General features: G+C 51.2%; 1 protein-coding gene across 1 annotated transcript in view; it reads right to left on the bottom strand.

The window, feature by feature from the left end:
- Window positions 1-20,408, bottom strand: part of TCERG1L (transcription elongation regulator 1 like) — a 197,247-nt gene that overhangs the window by 28,223 nt on the left and 148,616 nt on the right. Inside the window, exon 8 of the mRNA XM_069567708.1 lies at window positions 9,880-9,949. Within this exon, the coding sequence (XP_069423809.1) occupies window positions 9,880-9,949 (70 nt within the window). The remainder of the gene's footprint in view (window positions 1-9,879; window positions 9,950-20,408) is intronic.

The raw sequence follows: 20,408 nt of genomic DNA on the forward strand, positions 1-20,408 counted from the left end.
CAGCTGGAGTTCACTGCCCTCTGCTCTGTCTGCCCGCTGACTGCTGACTGCCTGGCCAACCCCCTCATGCCCGTCCCTGCCCTGCTCCCCTCAGCCCTGCTTGTCCTACCCTGGCCCCACCCCTTGACCCCCGATGTGATGACACCTGCCCGGGAGGGGCTCTGGGGGTCACGGAGCTGCTCTTTGCTCTCTGGAGGCCAAGCAGCCCCTCCACGGAGCTGACCTCACTCACCCAGCCTTTCTGTCCACGTGCTCAGAGCACTGTGAACCAGGAGTCAGGCGGGTGGAGGGAGGGGATGAGGAAGTGAGCAGACCCCCGTCCGACCCCCACCTCTCTGAAGCCCGGTCAGCATGGGCCTTTGGAGGGGTGGAGGGGTGCCAGCTGCAGGCGCACTTGGTCTCGGAGGCCATTGTTACTTCCCAGGGAGGCCGCCTGGGAAGACATGTCTCCGTGCCGGCAGGTGGCCCCTGTGCATGGGGAAGAGCCCCTATGAGCACCAAGAGCAGGCTCCCCAGGTCCAGTGACAGGCGACCGTGCTGCTGGAGAAGGCCCGACCCCACGTCTGCCCCCAGCCCGACTCTGCGGGAGCTATGTGGTCGTCTTAAGGGCTCGTCAGCTAAAGCTGAGAGGACCCCCTGGAGATTAGAGGTCCTCAGGCAGGTCCTGGGCCCTGTGTGGCTGCCTCCCTCATCTGGGGACCCACACTGGCAGCCTCAGAGCACCAGCAGTGTCACCGAGCAGGTGACAAGAGGCGATGCCAGGCCCCACAGCACGCAGGTCCCACTGTGCCTTTCGCAGGCAGTTTCCAGCTGCATCCGTGAGGTCGCCACACTCTCAGCCCTGAGAAGCAGCCGGGTGCCCTCAGGCTGAGGGTGTGCGGTGCATCTCATAGAGGCTGCTGGGTCACTTCTGTCACAAAACAGCGAAACCCATACCACCCTCCTGCCCCCACTGGCTGCAGCCGGAATCACCTTTGGGGGCCCTGGAGGAAACGTGATGGCCTGATCACACCCATCATATGTCACAGGACGCTTAGGGGTGCCTGTCCTGAGGCTTAAGACCAAATAGACCTCCTGATGTGAAATGCCGCGAAGGATGCTTTTTAATCTATCCAGGTCCTCACACAAAAGTAGGCAGAGCTGTCAGAACAAGAAGCCTGCAGACAGTGCCCTCATAAATTACGGGGTGAGGGGTCCCCAGAACTCACACTGTGAGTGGGCGGTGCCTGACCGTGGCACCAAGGACCCTCAGGGCATCTGCGGCCACCCGGGGAAGCCGGGAGGAGCCAGAGGCCCGTCCCAGGGCCCCAACCCCCAGGACCCTGTGACGCCATGGACGGAGGAGCAGCTGCTGGCTGTGGCCTCTGAGAGCGGGGACACTGAAGCTGGAGGGGCCTCTGGGCTAATGACTGCAAAGGGGCCAAGGTGACCCACGGGGGTCAGCGAGCAGGGTGCCCCTTGCAGGATAAAGCCAGGGATGAACTTGGAGAAACAGACACGAGCATAATCTCAGCAATCTTTAGACAAGATACCAAGGAAAGGGAAGAGGCGGCCTGGGGAACGTGAGGAAGCAGAGGGCACGTGACGGCACCAGAGGAGGCGCCAGGGCCCAGAACCAGCAAGGCCGTCCTGGGTCACTGTCTTGCCCCACATCAGGTCAGCGAGAGAACAGCAGAAGAGCGTGGCCCGGACATGCACACAGGCAGAAAAGTGGGAAGACAGCCCCACGCGCCGGTGAGACTTTACCTGATGCTTTGAACAGGAGCTAGAGATTTCAAAGATGACGGATGCTATGCAATAGCAGCACATACCAGAACCGACAGACTCAGTGGGGAAAGGGATACCGGACCAAAGAAAGACAGGAAAGACATCCCAGAGATCCAAGAAATTGGAAATAAAAGGGGAGGAAACGCTTTGAGAGCCAAGCCGTGTACTTGGCTTCACCAATATGGAAACTCAAAGCAATGAAATAGAACAAATGTTAAAGAATAATTCAAGGAAAATACCTTTACATAGAAAGGATGCACGCCCACATTTTGAAAAAGTGCACATCCTACATGATAGCCACCCAAGAATCACCAAGACAGAGACATACTCTGTCTCTCAAAGGCTAAAATTAAGAACGAAGATGGATTGAAACATACCAACTACGTGCAGATCTAGGAACTGATAACGAAGCTGTCATCGTTGGAGGATGGCGCCAGAGAAACGACACAGATTTTTGAGAGTCAGTGTTAAAGGGAGTGAGTGATGAGTGGAAGTCGCTCAGTCGTGTCTGACGCTTTGCGACCCCGTGGACTGTAGCCCATCAGGCTCTTCCGTCCATGGAATTCTCCAGGCAAGAATACTGCAGTGGGCCGGCATTTTGTTCTCCAACAATTAAGGGGAAGGAATCAATAACTTACTTTGAGTTTCCTATTTGAAGTACACCTCAAGGGAACAAAATGGTTTATGAAGGTCTGTTTTTCTTTATAAAAGTTGTCAAGGTGCTAAATGCAGATGAGAGAATATAATCGAAACATCGGCATGAAAAAGTCCTTTTAGAAAGAAAGGATGAGGGCAAGTCACCTGCTCACATGACAGGAGACAGAGGATCAGACATCAGATGCCTCTTGACAGAAGGAACTCAACATGACCCTGAAGGATTCTTGCCCAGATACTCATCAAACTCCAACCGATACAGCCTCCAGATCTGCTACAGAGTTGCAGAAACTACCAGGTCAGAAGCACCAGGAAAAGCACACCTTGGAGATCCAGCGATATCCATGAGCCAAGGTCCAGACTATGGGAGAGTCCACAGTTAAGAAGAAATTCTGATGTTTTTAAAAACAGATGGAAAAAAAAAAAAAAAGCTGGAGCAAAAGGGAACAGACCTACAGACTAAAACAAATTTAGGAGAGAGTCACGGAGGGCTACGTACAAACCAGTCTTGACTTGACTTGAAAAATAAAGTTTAAAACTTTAAAGTTTAAAGTTTTAAAGTTTAAACAGTCAAGGAAATCTGAGCAATGTCTGAGAAGCTACTTGATAACAGTAGGTTGTTTGGTAATACTCGTCATTTATTTTTTAGCTGTGACTATGACTGCCTTTAAAACGTCCTTATCGTTTAGTCATGTGTCCTGATATATTTACAAATAAAATTTATACAACAGCTGGGGTTTGCTTCAAAATATTCCGAGTTGAGGGGTAATGAGAATGAATGATGAACAATACTGACCTTGAGATAGTTGTTGAAACTGGGAAATGTGTATATGGGAGGGTTAAATATCCTGTTCCATTGTTACATAGAACTTTTCCATAGTAAAAAGTTAAAAATGAGCAAATAAACTGTCTTTTTCATTAGGCATTTGGGGGCATTTGCTCTGTGCTGGGCCTTTCCCAGTGCGTGTCTACCAGCTAGATGGACTCAGAGCCACAGACCGGCCCTGCCCATCCTCTGAGGATATTTGCTTTAGTAGGAATCGTGGCAGTCGGGCCTGTTGGCTGTGCAGGCTGCCTTTCCCCTACGCTCCCGGGTCTCTCCAGTCCCTCCCGGCACTGACAGTACGTCTCCCATTGCACTCCAGCCTCTTTAGGTCCAGAAACCCTGCCTCCTTCCCATCACTGCAGCAGCAAAGGCCACCTCCTCTACCTGCCTCATGAAGCTGAGCGCACGTTCCAGCAGGAGGCATCACAGGCTTGAACAGAACCGAACTATGAATTTATAGTTTAAGGGACTTCCCTGGTGGCTCAGACAGTCAAGTGTGTGCCTACAGTGCGGGAGACCCGGGTTCAATCCCTGGGTCAGGAAGATCCCCTGGAGAAGGAAATGGCAACCCACTCTTGTATTCTTGCCTGGAAAATCCCATGGGTGGAGGAGCCTGGTGGGCTACAGAACATGGGGTTGCAAAGAGTCAGACACGACTGAGCGACTTCACTTTCTTTTTTTTCAAACCATGAATTACCATAAAGAGGGGAAATACATTCTTTCTCATGGGAGACGAGAGGAGAGACTCTCCCAGATGACTGCACACTTACTACTCCAGGAGCATCTGGGCGTGCTCTCGGCTGCTGAACGGAGCCCCCGAAGAAGAAGATTCTGTCACAGCCCCCCCCGCACTGCCGTCCAGCAAGGGAAGACAGACCCTGACTTCATCTCAGAGCCACACGTCTTCTGCCAGCAAGCAAGGGCCCTGGGAAGGTCCCGCCGCTCCTGTCGTGCCTGCTCCAGGGGAGTTCATGACAACCACCGAAGGCCGAGTGCTTCCTGAACACCGGGTCAAAGGGAGTGAGAGGCAGGCTGGGAGATCTGATAAAGGACCAGCGAAGGAGCCCCCTGGTCAAGAGCTCTATTAGAACTGATTCCAGAGTGGTCTCCGGGCAGTCAGACTTCAGGATTACCTCCACGTGGGTGAAGAGCTTCATAGAAACTGGGAGCAGAGCTCGACCCATTCACCCAAACTCCAAGAAACGACACCTGCTCTATTAAGCGAGGGGGTGACTTATGGGTCTCCGGGTTATGCCGACATCTGGTCTCTCTCTCAGAAATCCACAAGTTCCATAATCCTTTTTGGGAAGGATATTAATGCCAAGGAATCTTGATGCTTCAACCTGAAAGGACAAAGTAAAATCTCAAGACAAATGAGCTGTGTCCCCACCATCTTCTCATGGCCAGGCATCCATGGAGTGTCCGTCGGCCCAGGTAGGAGGCCCTAAAGACTCAGGGCACAGACTATTCACAAAACTGCAGGGCTCTATAGAGAAACAGCTGGTTGACTAAACTCATGACCCGGGTACAAGGCAGGAGCTTGAAATTCATGTGCGTGCAGTCGTGTCTGACTCTGCGACCCCATGGACTGTAGATTGCCAGGCTCCTCTGTCCTTGGGATTCTTCAGGCAAGAACACTGGAGTGGGTAGCTAAGCCCTTCTTCAGGGGATCTTCCAGATCCAGGGATCGAAGCTGAGTCTCCTGTATTACAGGTAGGTCAGCGTAGGTAAGTGGATATTCATTCATTTTCCGTGCAAGTCTGAGGCCACAAAGAGATGCACAGTGTCCCACCTTCTGAAGAAAACCAGACTCCACACTCGCACTGGGGTGCAGCTCATCCTCTTGTTTTCTTGGATGCTTTAAAAATATAGTTTTTTTTTTCTTTTTTCTTTTTTTTTTGTTTTTTATTTTTTAAATTTTAAAATCTTTAATTCTTACATGCATTCCCAAACATGAACCCCCCTCCCACTTCCCTCCCCATAACGTCTTTCTGGGTCATCCCCATGCACCAGCCCCAAGCATGCTGCATTCTGCGTCAGACATAGACTGGCGATTCAATTCACATGATAGTATACATGTTAGAATGTCATTCTCCCAAATCATCCCACCCTCTCCCTCTCCCTCTGATTTTTACAGCGATCTCATTTGGAGTCACGTATTTTCTAGCACTACCTTCTAGCACACAGAGAAGCCGTGCTCGCACGTTCTCAGTAGCTAATATTTTGTAGATTCTGGAAAGCCATGTAGTTTGTATGAAGACAGGGCTCAGCACACTGGCCCCTCCTCGCTGCCCACACTCGCTGACCATAGGCCTTGCCCTGGGGTGGGGTGAGGGCAGCAGCTGTCGGAGAATAGAGAGAGTGTTTCCTTTTCTCTCACACAGTTGACTCTCTAGGGGTGGGCGTGGTCTGGGGACAGACTCGGGGACAGTGGCTGTGAACCGTCTGGACAGTATATCGTTTTGCCTTGCCCCGTCTTTTGGGTGACGGTCTTGCTTCTCTCATCCTAGACGGAGGCTCGCTGACCCAGAGTAGGATGCAGAACTGCAGCTCAGTCCAGGGGACATGCTTTGGGTGTGCCTTGGACATCTTGGTTTGTGAAGAGGAGCGTAATGGAGGGTATATTGGGGGGAAACAGAAAAATGCCCCCAAGAGAACTTCTTGCTAATTTCACGTCTTCAGTCTCCAGATATGGCTGTAGATGGTCCCATGGAAGCGCCTGTTGCTGTTCAGGTTTTACTCGACAAGGTCAACTTCTTACCTCCAAGGCCATCAACTGGGTGTCCTCAAAGTTTACAAACTACCGCAATAAACAATGTTCTGGGATTCCCTGGTGGTCCAGAGGTTAAGAATTTGTCTGCCAGTGCAGAAGGCTCGGGTTCAATTCCTGGTCCGGGAAGATCCCTCATGCAGGGGAGCAACTAAGCCTGTGCGCCAGTCCCTGAACCTGTGTGCTAGAGTCTGGGAGCTGCAGCCCACGTGCCTAGAGCCTGTGCTCCACAACAAGAGAAGCCGCTGCAATGGGAAGCCCACACCACAGCTAGAGAGGAGCCCACTAGCTGCAAGCAGAGACAGCCCGTGAGCAGCAGCGAAGACCCAGCACAGCCACCAAGAAATAAGTAGATAAATTAAAAAAAAAAAAAAAGAACAATCTTTCCAGTTGAGATTTCTTTGGGTCACTTATAGTAAAACACTTCTATAACAAATGGCATAAAAACATAAATAAGTTTCCAAAGCTGTGGGGCCAATGATATTTGAAAACTCACAAGAGCAATTTCACCCTCTCCTGCTATGGAAAACCATTAATTTAGCAGGAATCCCTTGGCTCAGCAACTGGCAAAACCTGGCACCTGGAAAAGGGGCTGGAAGACACGCGTGCCGCTGGCAATTTCTTCTCTAACATATTTTGTGGATAATCTCACTCTAGTTTTTAAACCAAATGACATCTTTTGTGGAATCCTTCAAATAATTCAACTCAATTATTTGAAATAAATTCTAAGTTCTTTAAATAGTGCAGTTGAAATGCAGGTCTGAACTATAAAAAAACCTTCACGTGGGAAACCAGCAGAACCTCCAGGGCACTGCACACAAAGAGGAGACACAAACAATCAATTTTCCGGTCCCAGGGAAGGCGCACAATTGTGCATCACAAACACATCCCATTAAACAGTAAATAGCAAGCCTTCTGAAACGGCACTCACCGGCAGCTGAAAATATTTGGGTAATTTGAAAGCTTGTCACTGTGACATATTTCTCTTCCCAGGGAATGTTAGGGAAAGTATCATTTGGATCTGAATTATAGACGCAGCGGATTTAATCCTATTTGCATAAGAATGTCCAAAATGCATATGAACGAGGCCAGGACGTACAAAGAATGCCGGGAGCGAGCAGCAGCGTTGGAAACCTGCTCGTACTTTGGAGGGCAGGATGTGGCAGGTGGAGCCGCACTCGGCAGGAGCATTTACGTGCTCTTAGATGAGAGCAGTTACATCCCACACACAGAAGGGAAGGCCAAATGGACTGACCCCAGCACGCTCTCTGGAGCCGGGTTTCCTTCTTTTTTTTTTTTTTTTGGAGCCAGGTTTCTTACTAGTTAGGCTAGCATCTCCTAAATAAAAATGCACAAAAGCAGATAGACGCTTGAGGAGTCCTTGGGCATACTGGCAATGACCTTCCCCAAAGGGACAAAGAGGCTAAGATGATGCCGGTGTCAGCCCGCAGGGTGACAAGAGCTCTGAGCCAGGGAGCAGGACCGGCGGGGAGGGAGCCTCGGGAAAAGCCCCACAAGGGCGAGACTTCCCCCAGAGTGAGCGCAGTTTGTGTGAAGCGGCTCAGAAGTGAAGGATCAGGACTCTCAGAACATTCCAGATCCTGAGTCCAGCTCCGAACATGCACTGAAGCCTTTTCCTCCCGAATCTCAGAGGCAGAACAGAGCAGAGTGACCTGGGGTGTGAGCCCTGAATTGCGGAGGGAGCTGGGTGTCTGGGCGCTGCCCTCACACACGGAGCCTGTGGGCCCAGCAGGCTTGGAGACTCACGGTGGCCAAAACTCCACGAAGATACCTGTGATGGTCAGAGTCAGCGCTTAGCCATGGAAGAAGTCACTGAGAAGATGAAAACTGAAATGAACGCTTTGACGCTACTTGAAAGCCAAGTGTGCAGAATCTGGGGCCTGGAGCAATGTGGGCGGACTGCCCGGTCCCCTGGGGCTCAGTGAGCCCTCCCTCCTGCGAACGTTTAAAAACATCCCGTAATGGCTAGATTGCTGTTTCTCTTGTGCCTCAGGAAGCTTGTCTTGTTTTTAAAATTATACACATTTATTCAAGATCGCAGAGACGGACGCAGCTGCCACAGGGTCTGAGCACAGCAATAAAGTGATCACAGCTTGATTCCTGCCCCGGAGCCCTTGACGCCAGCGAAGGCGATCGGAGTCCATCCTCCGCGGCCTCTGTCTCCCCTAAAGTGACTGTGTAAGGACAGGGCCTGGGAGCGCGAGAACACAGAAGCCTGTGGGGACGCTGGGGTCAGCCCTGCCCCAGCGCCGCAGAGAGTCCAGCCAAGCTGCAGTCTCCGATCTCCGTCAGCTGGAGAAAGAGGCCCTGCCTCCCACCCGGGGCTGCCCCCTGGACTGGGGTAGGACACTGCCTACCCTGCCCTGGACTGTTCTCAGAAACTTCTGCAGCGTCTGCTTGGCATCAGTTAGAGTGACCCTAAACCTGCATTTGGTCAACAAAATCATTTTGTGAGGGGTGCTAGTGGGAAAAGGCCACAGATATTGCAAGGCCCTTTGTTATTTAGCCACCCCGTCGTGTCCAGCTCTGCGACCCCATGGACTGTAGCCCCCCCGGCTCCTCTGTCCAGGGGGTTCTCCAGGCAAGAAGACTGGGGCAGGTTGCCACTTCCTTCTCCAGGGGATCTTCCTGACCCAGGGATTGAACCCGCATCTATCTCTAACAGGCAGCTTCTTTCCGCTGAGCTCCCAGGGAAGCCCCAGTTGCGTAGGTTTGTGGCTGCCCAGGCCGCCATCAGCGTCCAGCTCTGACCCCAGGCTGCCAGCCCTCCTCCCCAACAGGGGTGTCCTCTCTGCCCCCCTCTCCCACCGTCCTTCCCCAGGAAACCGCAGGGCAAGGACAGAAGAGCTGAGAACAGGCACCGCCTCCGGGTTGACATCGCATCTCCCTTCATTGCTGTGCGCGCACGTTGCTGCAAAAGTCTTACCTCAACTAGGGCACATTTTAAAAGAGAAGACACACAGTGCAAACACCCTGACAGCTGCTCCGGGATTCCTGCCGCTGGCCTGGGGTGTCCCCGATGGGAGTGGGTGCTTGGACCCCCAGAACAGGACTGGACGTGCCGCTGGACAGGATGCGGACCATTCCGCAGGGCCATCAGCACCACGTCTGCTCAGTTAGTGGTCTTGCAGGTCCCTTTCGACCCCCCTCATTCTCCCTGCCCCGTGCCTTTCATCCACCTGCCCTTCCAGGGACTCAGACTCACAGACCTGGAATTTTACCCCTTTGCCTGGAAGTGAGTAAGGAAGGGCCATGGACTGGCTTTCCAGGAGGGCCAAAGGGGGAACAGCCACCCCCGGCTTGAGGGGAGGCCGACCTCCTCCCTTCTGTGCTGTGCCTGCAGCAGGTAGTAACAAGCAAACTTGGGCGGAGAACCTGTTCTCCGGGCGCCACTGCAAGTCATCGGTCCTCACCCAGGCACCACCCGCTTCACTGATGACACGTCTGATTTGAGTTGAGAATCAGCCTGAATGGAGTTACTGAATGGAGACCTGGTGGCGTTACTTTGCCCAAAGTCTCGAAGCCAGCAAGCCACAGAGCCGGACCTCTGACCCAGAGCTGCAGGACCCCTGGCCCACCCCTCACCCAGCACACGGCCCCACACGGCACCTGGATTGCTCTGTCCACTCCTCAGGGCCCCAGAAGCAAGGCCAGGGATTAGCGTGGGCCCAGGGAGGCCGTGGAGGGAGGCGCCGTCCAGTGTAGACCCGGGGACCCCAGAGTGGCTGGGATCCCCCACCCTCTGTTTGGGGTTGGACCCATTCCTGACTCAGTCAACAGAGTCAAAATGATCCTTTTCTTTCTCAAGGAAAGACACACAGGGAAGGACATGGTCACCTACCGATTCCTCTTGGTTTTCACATCTGGGTCTTCCCTGCCATCTTCAGAGCTCGATCCATCGCTGGGCTCGGCTGAAAGAAAATCAGGTTCGTACGGTCAATACAGAGCTCAAGGCTTTGGCAAGCTACTGGGAAGCACCACTTCCAGCAGGCTCAGCTTGAAATTAGGAAAACAGATTTCCGTTAAAGATGGACCTCAGTCCCATAGCTATGCTAGCGGGTTTCTCCTAAAGCTGGACCTCCGTCCTGTAACTATAATAACTATGCTAGGGGGTTTCCTTTAAAGCCGGACCTCAGTCCTGTAACTATAATAACTATGCGAGGGGGTTTCCCTTAAAGCTGGGCCTCAGTCCTGTAACTATAATAACTATGCGAGGGGGTTTCCCTTAAAGCTGGGCCTCCATCCTATAACTACTAGCAGGCGCACGCCTTCCATACTTCAGCAGGAGAGAAATCTGTGCTGCTTTTGTGAACAGAAAAGTCATCTCTAGCTGCTGGCCATGGAGAGGCTGTCAGACCCTCCAGAAGGGTGGGTGAGGGGGTGTGACCGCCTGACCCCACTCCTCGCAGGATGCGGGCCTGCACCGGCCCTTCTGTCTAAGCTGCCTCCGCGTCCCTGGGTTTGAACAGCGAACCCAGGCTCCCCCTCTGACTCCTGCAGTGGAGGACCTGCGTTCTCTGCACACGGCCTGCGGACCGCTGCTGTCTATGTGTCTACCTTCTAAGAGCCAGATTGATTTTGAAGTCAGGTCCCCTCGTTACACCTTGAAGAGGCTGGCCCTGTAAATGTTTGATGAGCTTTCGGAATGAAAAAGTAAAAAGGTGCTTGGGTGTTTCATATTTGTCTCCGAAAGGAAAGAGAAAAAAATGAGTATAAAGATGGTTCCAGAGCGTTATTATTTCGGTCCTGACAGGCTGAACGATGCCCAGACGCTCCCTGGCATCACAACTGCCTGCTCGCCTGATTTTCATTCTGCATCTGTCATCCCAGGAAGTGGCTTTCTCGGAAGCTCGTCCCCGGTGGGCCCAGGGGCAGGGCTGGGCCACCACCCCCACCTCGAGGCTTGAACCCACGTCCTTCCGGAGGAGGCTCTGTAACGAGCTCGTAATGAATGTGACGTTTACGGGGAAAATATGAATATCCTTGGCGGAGAAGCCCTCCACTCCTTTTCTTCTCATAAAACCCGACAGTTCTCCATGCGCACTGACTGCTCCAGCTCCGGCCCCGTCTATTCTCCAGCTGGCTCTCAGTATCCGGTGCGGGGCTGAAGCAAGACGAGAAGAGACGTGGGTCACGCCCTAGAGGTGCCCAGCGAGCCCAGTCCACCCAGCCTCTGGGTTCTGGCGGCCTTTTCCCGCCAATGGCCTGTCCACGCCAGACCCTGACCTACCCAGCATGGCACAGTCAGGGGACCCAGGAGACTCCCCTGGCGGGAGCCTGAGCCCAAAGCAGGACCCCCCAAGCCCTGGCACCAGGGACACGTGGGCTGCATGACAGAGAGTCCTGTGCACCGCAGGGTGCTGAGTGCCATCCCTGGTCTCTACCCCCGGATGCCTGGTGTCCCTGCCAGTACTGACAACCACAAGTCTCCAGAAACCACCCAAACTCCCCCCGGGGACAGAGTCCCCCATCCCCCGGCCCTGTTGAGAACCAGGGGTCTAGAGAAAGACCTTCGCGAGAGCAAAGCTAACAGGAGGGGAGGGGCTGGCTCCTTCTCCCCTGCGTTCTCTCCCCACACACCCGTCTGTGGCCCCCCAGTCACATGACTCAATGACAAAGGCGACACGCACTTCCTAAGAATGCACAGCAAAACAAACGGCCAATCAGCCAGTCGGAAGGTTGGATTTCTCTCATGATTACGGAAATGCCAGTGGACACAATGAATGGCTTTAAAAGCTTAAGGTTGGATGAGCTACAGTGCTCACGGGAGTAGCAGAACCTGTGCGCGGGCGTGTGAGCTCGTCCATCTTTTTGGAGGAAGATTTAACCATACCTGTCACAATGTGAAATGCAGCACCTTTCTCACTGGTAACTCCAGTAATATGAATTTATGCAGTGGAAGTACTCACAAATGCTCCTAAGATAAAGATATGTGTACGAAGGTATTCTCATCAGCATTCTGTGTGTGCGTGAAAAACCAGTGACCCGGAAGTCCACCCGCTGGAAAGTCCTGGTGAGGATGCCGGAGTCTAGTCAAGGCGGGCACGGGTGCGAAGGGAAGGGCTCAGAACATGTGTGTGCACACGTGCTCAGTTGCTTTAGTCGTGTCTGACTCTGTGACCCCATGGGCTGTAGCCCACCAGGCTCCTCATCCATGAGGTTCTCTGGGCAAGAGCACTGGAGTGGGTTTCCTTGCCCTCCTTCAGGGATCTTCTCGACCCAGGGAGTGAACCAGGATCTCTTGCATTACAGGCAGATTTCTTTACCACTGCTGCAAACTGGGATGCCCTCAGAATACCAGGGGTTGCCAAAAAGATACCCACAGTGATGAGAAGCAGAAAGTGGAGTAGGTCAACCCCTCAGCCATTCTATTAAAAACATGCATACCCACAAACATTACCTATCTTCACAATACATTGTTTTGTGCATTTAATGGGCAAGGAAGGATACGTCCAGTTGGGAAAAGGTGTGCGTGTACGGGATAGTTGAAGCAGGTAGTCAGAGGTCTTCTCAGCCCGCGAGAAACACGCCTTCCATTCCTTCACAGCAGCTGCCCTCGTCCAGGGCCAGGTGAGCAGGGGAGCGTGAAGCACTAGATTCTGAGGCAAACTGCTTTGAGGAGTGCTGTTCTGATCTCTCCTACATCCTGGGCCTTGAAGGCGGAGACAGGACATAGCCCCTTTATCGGCACTGATTCAGGGGCATCTAGAAACCTCAGCAAGCCTTGACCCTGCCCATACAGCAAACTGAAGGCGATGGCTTACAAAGCATCATGACAGAACATTACGGACCCCGTGGGGCCTGCACACCAGGCTCTGGAACCTTCCTTCGCATCACAGTTCAGCTCAGTTCAATCACTTAGCATGTCCGACTCTTTGCGACCCCATGGACTGCAGCACTCCAGGCCTCCCTGTCCATCACCAAGTCCCGGAGTTTACTCAAACTCACGTCCATTGAGTCAGTGATGCCATCCAACCATCTCATCCTCTGTCGTCCCCTTCTCCTCCTGCCCTCAATCTTTCCCAGCATCAGGGTCTTTTCAAATGAGTCAGCTCTTCGCATCAGGTAGACAAAGTGTTGCAACGTCAGCTTCAGCATCAGTCCTTCCAATGAATATTGAGGGTTGACTGCTGGGGGCCCGCGTGAGGAATCCCGCCCGTGACAAGGTCATGTGGAAGGAAGCCTGACAAAACGCAAGGACGTGATCAGGCTTCAGGGGTTCCCCCTGGAATTTCCTGAGCATCCACCCCCCAAGACCAGAGTCTGCCTGCTTTACTGTGTTACGCTTTCCACCTACTCTTCTGTCATTAACAGGGGGCTGTCCCCCCACCAGCTTTTTCTGGAAAAAATTAGAGCTTTTAGATAATAAATCTCCTGGGCATAATACGAGTGTTTTGATCCAAAAACCCCTCTGATGGCTTTCTAGCCTGCCTGCAGGACTCGTACAGCTGCACATGTGACTGTTTGAGGCCTTCTGACTGCAGGAGGCACAGGAAGCTTAAAACATCCTAGGAATGTCGGGGCTTCCGAGGAGTCAAAATCATTAGAATAGGACTGATTAAAGGTTTCATTTGTTGAGCCAATACTTGCTGCCAAATTTTCATATTTTTTATTTGTAGAGATAGTTGGATAGAAAAACAGGTAGTAGCCCTGGTATTAGCAACATTAGATCTTTGAGTTAAGTACTTTCTTTGTTATAACCCGCTGCACCTTTGTTCTACAGGAATGTAACTTTATTTAGTACTTTGAGGGTGATGCAGAGTAAAGAAAAAACACTTCTAGGGAAAAGGAGTTTTCTGGACAATTATCCAGGAAGAGAGCCATAAAAATGTTAACAGGCCTCTTGGCCAGAAGATAATGTAAACCACCTGAGACCTTTTGTATACGGGAGGGTACGCAAAAAGAAAGCCTTGTTTGTCTCAGTGAGGGTCAGGACTGCTGCCCCTGCATAACTCTGCATATTCCACTATTTCTTTATGTACAACTTGGGGTATATAAGCTGATTTTGAAAAATAAAGTTTTTGGAGTCTTGCACCGACGCTGGGCTTCCCCATGTCATTCTTTTCTCCCCTTTTTTGGCTGAATTCCCATCTGAAGCGGGGAGGCTCACCATGTCTACGTACTTGCCCTGGCTGCTAAGACCCACGCGAAAAAGAGCCTAAGGCGGGGCACCCTTCGATATTCAAGTGGGCGCCGGTGGCCTAATGTAGATGGTGCAAACCTCTTGTCTCGAGGTTTTATTGGTTTTCCCTGTAAACCAAGTTATTCAGCCTCTTTTTCTCCACCTAAATTTCCTACTATACTATTTCTTCCTAATCTAATCTTATATCTCTAAATACATAAGTTTTCCTTGCCTATCCGTCTCCCCTTCAAATCACCCTGGATCCACCAGGGCTGGACCCCGGCAGTTGGTTTCCTTTAGGATGGACTGGTTGGATCTCCTTGCAGTCCAAGGGACTTTCAAGAGTCTTCTCCAACACCACAGTTCAAAAACATCAATTCTTCGGTGCTCAGCTTTCTTTATAGTCCACCTCTCACATCCATACATGACTACTGGAAAAGCCATAGCTTTGACTAGATGGACCTTTCTTGGCAAAGTAATATCTCTGCTTTTTAATAAGCTGTTCAGGTTGGTCATAACTTTTCTTACAAGGAACAAGCATCTTTTAATTTCATGGCTGCAGTCACCATCTGCAGTGATTTTGGAGCCCCCCAAAATAAAGTCTGTCACTGTTTCCACTGTTTCTCCATCTATTTGCCATGAAGTAATGGGACTGAATGCCTTGGTCTTAGTTTTCTGAATGTTGAGCTTTAAGCCAACTTTTTCACTCTCCTCCTTCACTTTCATCAAGAGGCTCTTTGGTTCTTCACTTTCTGCCATGAGGGTGGTGTCATCTGCTTATCTGAGGTCATTGATATTTCTCCCGGCAATCTGCATTCCAGCTTGTGCTTCATCTAGTCCAGCGTTTCTCATGATGTACTCTGCATATAAGTTAAATAAGCAGGGTGACAATATACAGCCTTAATGTACTCCTTTTCCTATTTGGAACCAGTCTGTTGTTCCATGTCCAGTTCTAACTGTTGCTTCCTGAACTGCACACAGATTTCTCAGGAGGCATGTCAGGTGGTCTGGTATTTCCATCTCTTGAAGAATTTTCCACAGTTTTTTGTGATCCATACAGTCAAAGGCTTTGGCACAGTCAATAAAGCAGAAATAGATGTTTTTCTGGAACTCTTTTGCTTTTTCCATGATCCAGCGGATGTTGGCAATTTGATCTCTGGTTCCTCTGCCTTTTCTAAAACCAGCTTGAACATCTGGAAGTTCATGGTTCACATATTGCTGAAGCCTGGCTTGGAGAATTTTGAGCATTACTTTCCTAGCGTGTGAGATGAGTGCAATTGTGCAGTAGTTTGAGCATTCTTTGGCATTGCCTTTCTTTGGGATTGGAATGAAAACTGACCTTTTCCAGTCCTGTGGCCACTACTGAGTTTTCCAAATTTGTTGGCATATTGAGTGCAGCACTTTCACAGCATCATCTTTCAGGATTTGAAACAGCTCAACTGGAATTCCATCACCTCCACTAGCTTTGTTCATAGTGATGTTTCCTGAGGCCCACTTGACTTCACATTCCAGGATGTCTGGCTCTAGGTGAGTGATCACACCGTCGTGGTTATCTGGGTCGTGAAGATCTATTTTGTACAGTTCTCCTGTGTGCTCTTGCCACCTCTTCTTAATGTCTTCTGCTTCTGTTGTTCTGCCCTAGAGCTCCCAGAAAGAAGCAGCTCAGACCCACCAGCGTCCATTCCATTCCTGTCCTTTATTGTGCCCATCTTTGCATCACAGGGTACCTGGTAAATTTTGTCTGTGAGGGATTCTCTGCAGGGATGACCTGTCTACACTTACCTGCTTTACGCTGGGTCCTGTTACAAGGACTGATCAGAGTGGGTGCCAGTCTGATAATGGCATTAACAAAACAAGAAGCCTGGTTCATTCTTTGTGCAGAGGAGGCATGGGCAGGGCTGCCAGCTGGTGTCAAGGGGTGGATGGAACACGGGGCAGGTGATGGCTGGGGTTCCTCCCAAAGAGGGGCCAGGTGACCTGTGTGAGGAGAGCCCCTCTCACCCGCTAGAGTCCTTGTGGATGAACGGTGATGCTCATCCTTGACTCGGGAATAACCAGCATCTGCGTTGTCAGCGGTCCCAGGTCTGGCCAAGCACCGGCCACCTGGCCCCCTGTGGCATGGAGAGTGATGCATTGTTCCTGGGCAAACAGTGCTAGGGGAAGCGACCCTTTCACAGGTCACAGCTGTCTTTACTCACAGGCATGGTTTCATGCCCTTCTTGGTGAAATGAAAGTCATCATCGGTGTACATCTGCCTTGAATATAAACGGCTGAAATGTTTATAGAGCAATTGAAGCCAAGTGACATCCTGCCAAGTCTACCATGGGTCAGGACAAAGCAGGGTGGAAGTGCCTGGCTCCTCGCACCCAGCCTTTCTGTGTCAAGCAGGAAGCAAAATGCTTTCCAGAGCCCCTTTTAATCTAATGCTCATAAGATGTCTGGCCAGGCTGGCCCTCCTTGGATCTGAAGCCAGAGCCTCCAAGGTACAAATCCCTGGTCCCCCACTCGATAGGAGTGTGACCTTGAGCTGGCCAATTGATCTGCTTTCTTTAAATCCCTCTACTGTCAAAATAGGTATAAAGACAGAGGATTGCAGACCAATGGCCTCCAAAGAGGTCCACACCCAAACCCTGGAAAAGAAAGTGAAAGTGAAAGTCGCTCAGTCATGTCCAACTCTTTGTGACCCCGTGGACTATACGGTCCATGGAATCCTCCAGGCCAGAATACTGGAGTGGGTAGCCTTTCCCTTCTCCAGGGGATCTTCCCAACCCAGGGATCAAACCCAGGTCTCCCACATAGCAGGTGGATTCTTTACCAGCTGAGTCACAAGGGAAGCTCAAGAACACTGGAGTAGGTAGCCTATCCCATCTCCAGCGGATCTTCCCGACCCAGGAATCGAACCCAGGTCTCCCGCATTGCAGGCGGCTTCTTTACCAGCTGAGCCACTGTGAATGTCTTAGGTTGCATGGCAGTGGTGAAGGCTCCTAACCAGCCCTGGGGCCCCAGAAACCAGATGCCTCTTGGACTGGAAGACACAGGAAGTGAGTTCCGCCCTCGAGCTCCCAGAAAGAAGCGGCTCAGACCCACCAGGGAGACTTCAGTTGGGCTTCTGACCTCCGGGACTGGAAAGCAGCAAGTTGGTGTTGGTTTAAGCTAGTAAACTTGCAATCATCTGTTACAGCTGCAACAGGGGGCCGATACGGACGGCACCCAGCTCCTGGGGCGGTGGCAGGCATGGAGGAACCACGAGGTCCCTTTCCCCCCAGGGCACCTCCCCCTCCTGCCTAGGCAGGCCCCCAGGCCCAGCCCACGGCAGCACCCTGTCCTCCTTAGCCTCTGGGAGGTACCCACGGGAGACAGAAGGCAGGGGAGAGAGGCTGGGAGATCGTCCTCCGCCTTGTCTGCCTCCCCACCCTAGAGGACAGACTCACAGGCATTTCATCTGATCACCCCCGGTACATCCTACCAGACTGCACCAAACCCCCGGCAGAAGGAACCAGATCCCCATCCTGAGTGGGGCAGGTGATGAGGCAGCAGGGGCCAGAAGGCAGGAAAATTACTGTGGACCAAAAGAGATCACCTGCCATTTCAGTACACAAAGAACGTTGCCTGCTAGCAAGCCATCAGTTGCAGCCCTGACGCTGAGCCTTGGGGGGACTTCAGGACAGAGAAAAGCAGGGCACTGCGCCTAGACAGAGAAGGTGAGCGCCTCAGGAGTGATGTCGCTGAGTCTGACTCTTGCACCTTCCCGCACACAGACAAGCACTCCAATCATTTACTTGAGATGTCTGGTTTTGTGATTAGCTGTAGTCTTTTGGGTTCAATTAAATTTTTTTTTTTTTCTCAGCAAAAACCCCTGTATATCCTGGCTCCTCCCTTATCTCTGGAGAAGGAAATGGCAGCCCAGTCCAGTATTCTTGCCTGAAGAATCCCATGGACAGAGGAGCCTGGCTGGCTACAGTCCCTGGGGTTGCAAGAGTGGACACGACTTAGCGACTAAACCACCACCACCTCCTCCCTCACCTCGGTCACCCACAAACTGGCACCTGCCGTCCACCTCTACAAGGCTTGCATCAGGTGCTGCTGCAGCTGCCGACCTTCAGCACCCCCTGGAAGGAGCTCAGGGTGGAGAGCAGGAGCAAGGCCCTCTGTGTTCTGGAGAAACTGGCTGGACAGGTGTTCGGGTAACTAGATATTTTCAGGAGCTGATTTTATGAGCCCAGTTCTTGTACCTCCTCATAGCTATATAAGCACCAAAATCCGTCATGGTGATGACTGCCCCTCGTGACTAGCAGTAACCCTCATGAGACTAGTAGCAATCTTCTGCAAAAATCTGTGCCTGATTGTATGGACTCCCCCTTCACCAAAATCACATATATACTGACCCGCCCCCTGACTCTTGGGAGCTGTCTCTCAGCGCTAGCTATCCAAGATGCTGTCTCCCGGGCTGCAGTCTTCATTTCACCCCAAATAAAACTTGACTCACAACTCTCACATTGTGCTTTTTTTAAAAATCTTTTTTAAGTCAACATCTTTTGGAGCAGCTCCTCAGAGTGACCTGAGAGCCTCTCTCCCTGGCTACAGTCCTCAGTGAGGTCCCCGAATAAAAGGCATCTCATGACTTCTCATTTCACTTCAGCCTCCACTACCCACTGCCCTGAAGAGAGGTCTTTGGTGCTGCAGGTAAACACAGGTGGCAGAACTGAGCCTCTAAGAGATTTGAGAAATGCTGAAGCTGGTGGGAAAACCAATGTGAGTGGGACATCCTCACCGAGGAAGAGCGTGCGGCAGCCCCGAACATCAGGACACGGAGTGGACGTGGGGTGAAGGCTGTTGCTTCTCACTTCACAGTTCAACAGGCATTACTCCCAACTAACAGCCTGTCTGCTAGAGCTGTAAAGCCTGGATGCACTGTGGGATGATTAGGAAATAATTCAGGCCTTCAGCTAAACCTCTCAGCAAGGACAACAGAATGGAGAAAAGGTGGCCTTTTCTTATCTGTTGACGGGCTTAGCCCTTCTGGCAGTTCTGCACCCTTTTCCCATAGTTGCCTGACAATATTAACTCCTCCTTCCACGCTGCTATTCCTAGTATGCACACAAAACACACACCCCCACACACACCCCTCCAAACCTACTGCAGTTAAATGTGGCAGAAAGTAGAAGTGTGAAAGTGAAAGTCGCTCAGTCATGTCTGACTCTTTGCGATCCTATGGACTATACAGTCCATGGAATTCTCCAGGCCAGAAGGCTGGAGTAGGTGGCCGTTCCGTTCTCCAGGGGATCTTCCCAACCCAGGGATTGAACCCAGGTCTCCGACACTGCAGGTGGATTCTTTACCAGCTGAGCCACCAGGGAAGTATTTTTTCAAGTTCTACTTGCCTCTCGAAAAATAATGAATATCAGTTGGAATGCTTAATGGCTCCATTTCAGACAAGAAACAGGTTTTAATATTTAAATCTATAACGACTCATAGTCCAACACAATGTGAAAAACAAAATTCTATACCAAGAACAATCTTCCCTAGAGGTGATTCTTAGAATAATTAGGGTCAGAACATTAGGTGAGTCATGACAGGTGATCAGCCAGGGAAAAATTCACCTTGCTCATGGCCTGAGGTCAGCAACTCTGCCTGCTCATTACTAATTAGTCTTCCAGAAATACTCCCTGTCCTGTTTTGCTACAAACAGAATAATTTCAGTGAGTAGATCTTAGGAAATTAGAGGTTATCCATTTAAATGTCAATTCCTGCCCTGCAACCGGAAGTTGAGAATTGAGGTCATTTGCATGTCTTTAAGATGCAAAGACTTTAAGACTGCTTAAGGCAGCTCTTCCTCTTTTAATTAAGAGTAAGTAAGGTTAAAGATCATTCTGTAGCTGCTTGTAAATTTATAATCACACGTCTATCTGGATAGAGTGGTTCAGGGGCCACCATTAGAACGGTGGCAGACAGAACGGCTTGACGTGTTGCGCCTGCAAGAATCAGGCATTTCCAGTTGTGTTTGTCAGACTTAAGGCTCCATTCTCCACCTTTTAAGTGCAAAATGAGATTCAGGCCAGCAGAGTGAAATGGAGCCCTGATCTATGACCCAGATAATTCAGGTCCTTGTTGTAATTAATTATACAAGGAGGCCGTTGGACAGACATCTGAGCCAGTAAAAGCCTCAGGGTTACCGGTCAGTGGGGACGCTGAGGAGGGCCAGCTGGGCAGGAGGTAGGCCTCCTTGGTGCCCGGCAGCTGATTCCCCT

Source organism: Ovis canadensis, chromosome 22, assembly GCF_042477335.2.
Source record: "Ovis canadensis isolate MfBH-ARS-UI-01 breed Bighorn chromosome 22, ARS-UI_OviCan_v2, whole genome shotgun sequence".
NCBI lineage: Eukaryota > Metazoa > Chordata > Mammalia > Artiodactyla > Bovidae > Ovis > Ovis canadensis.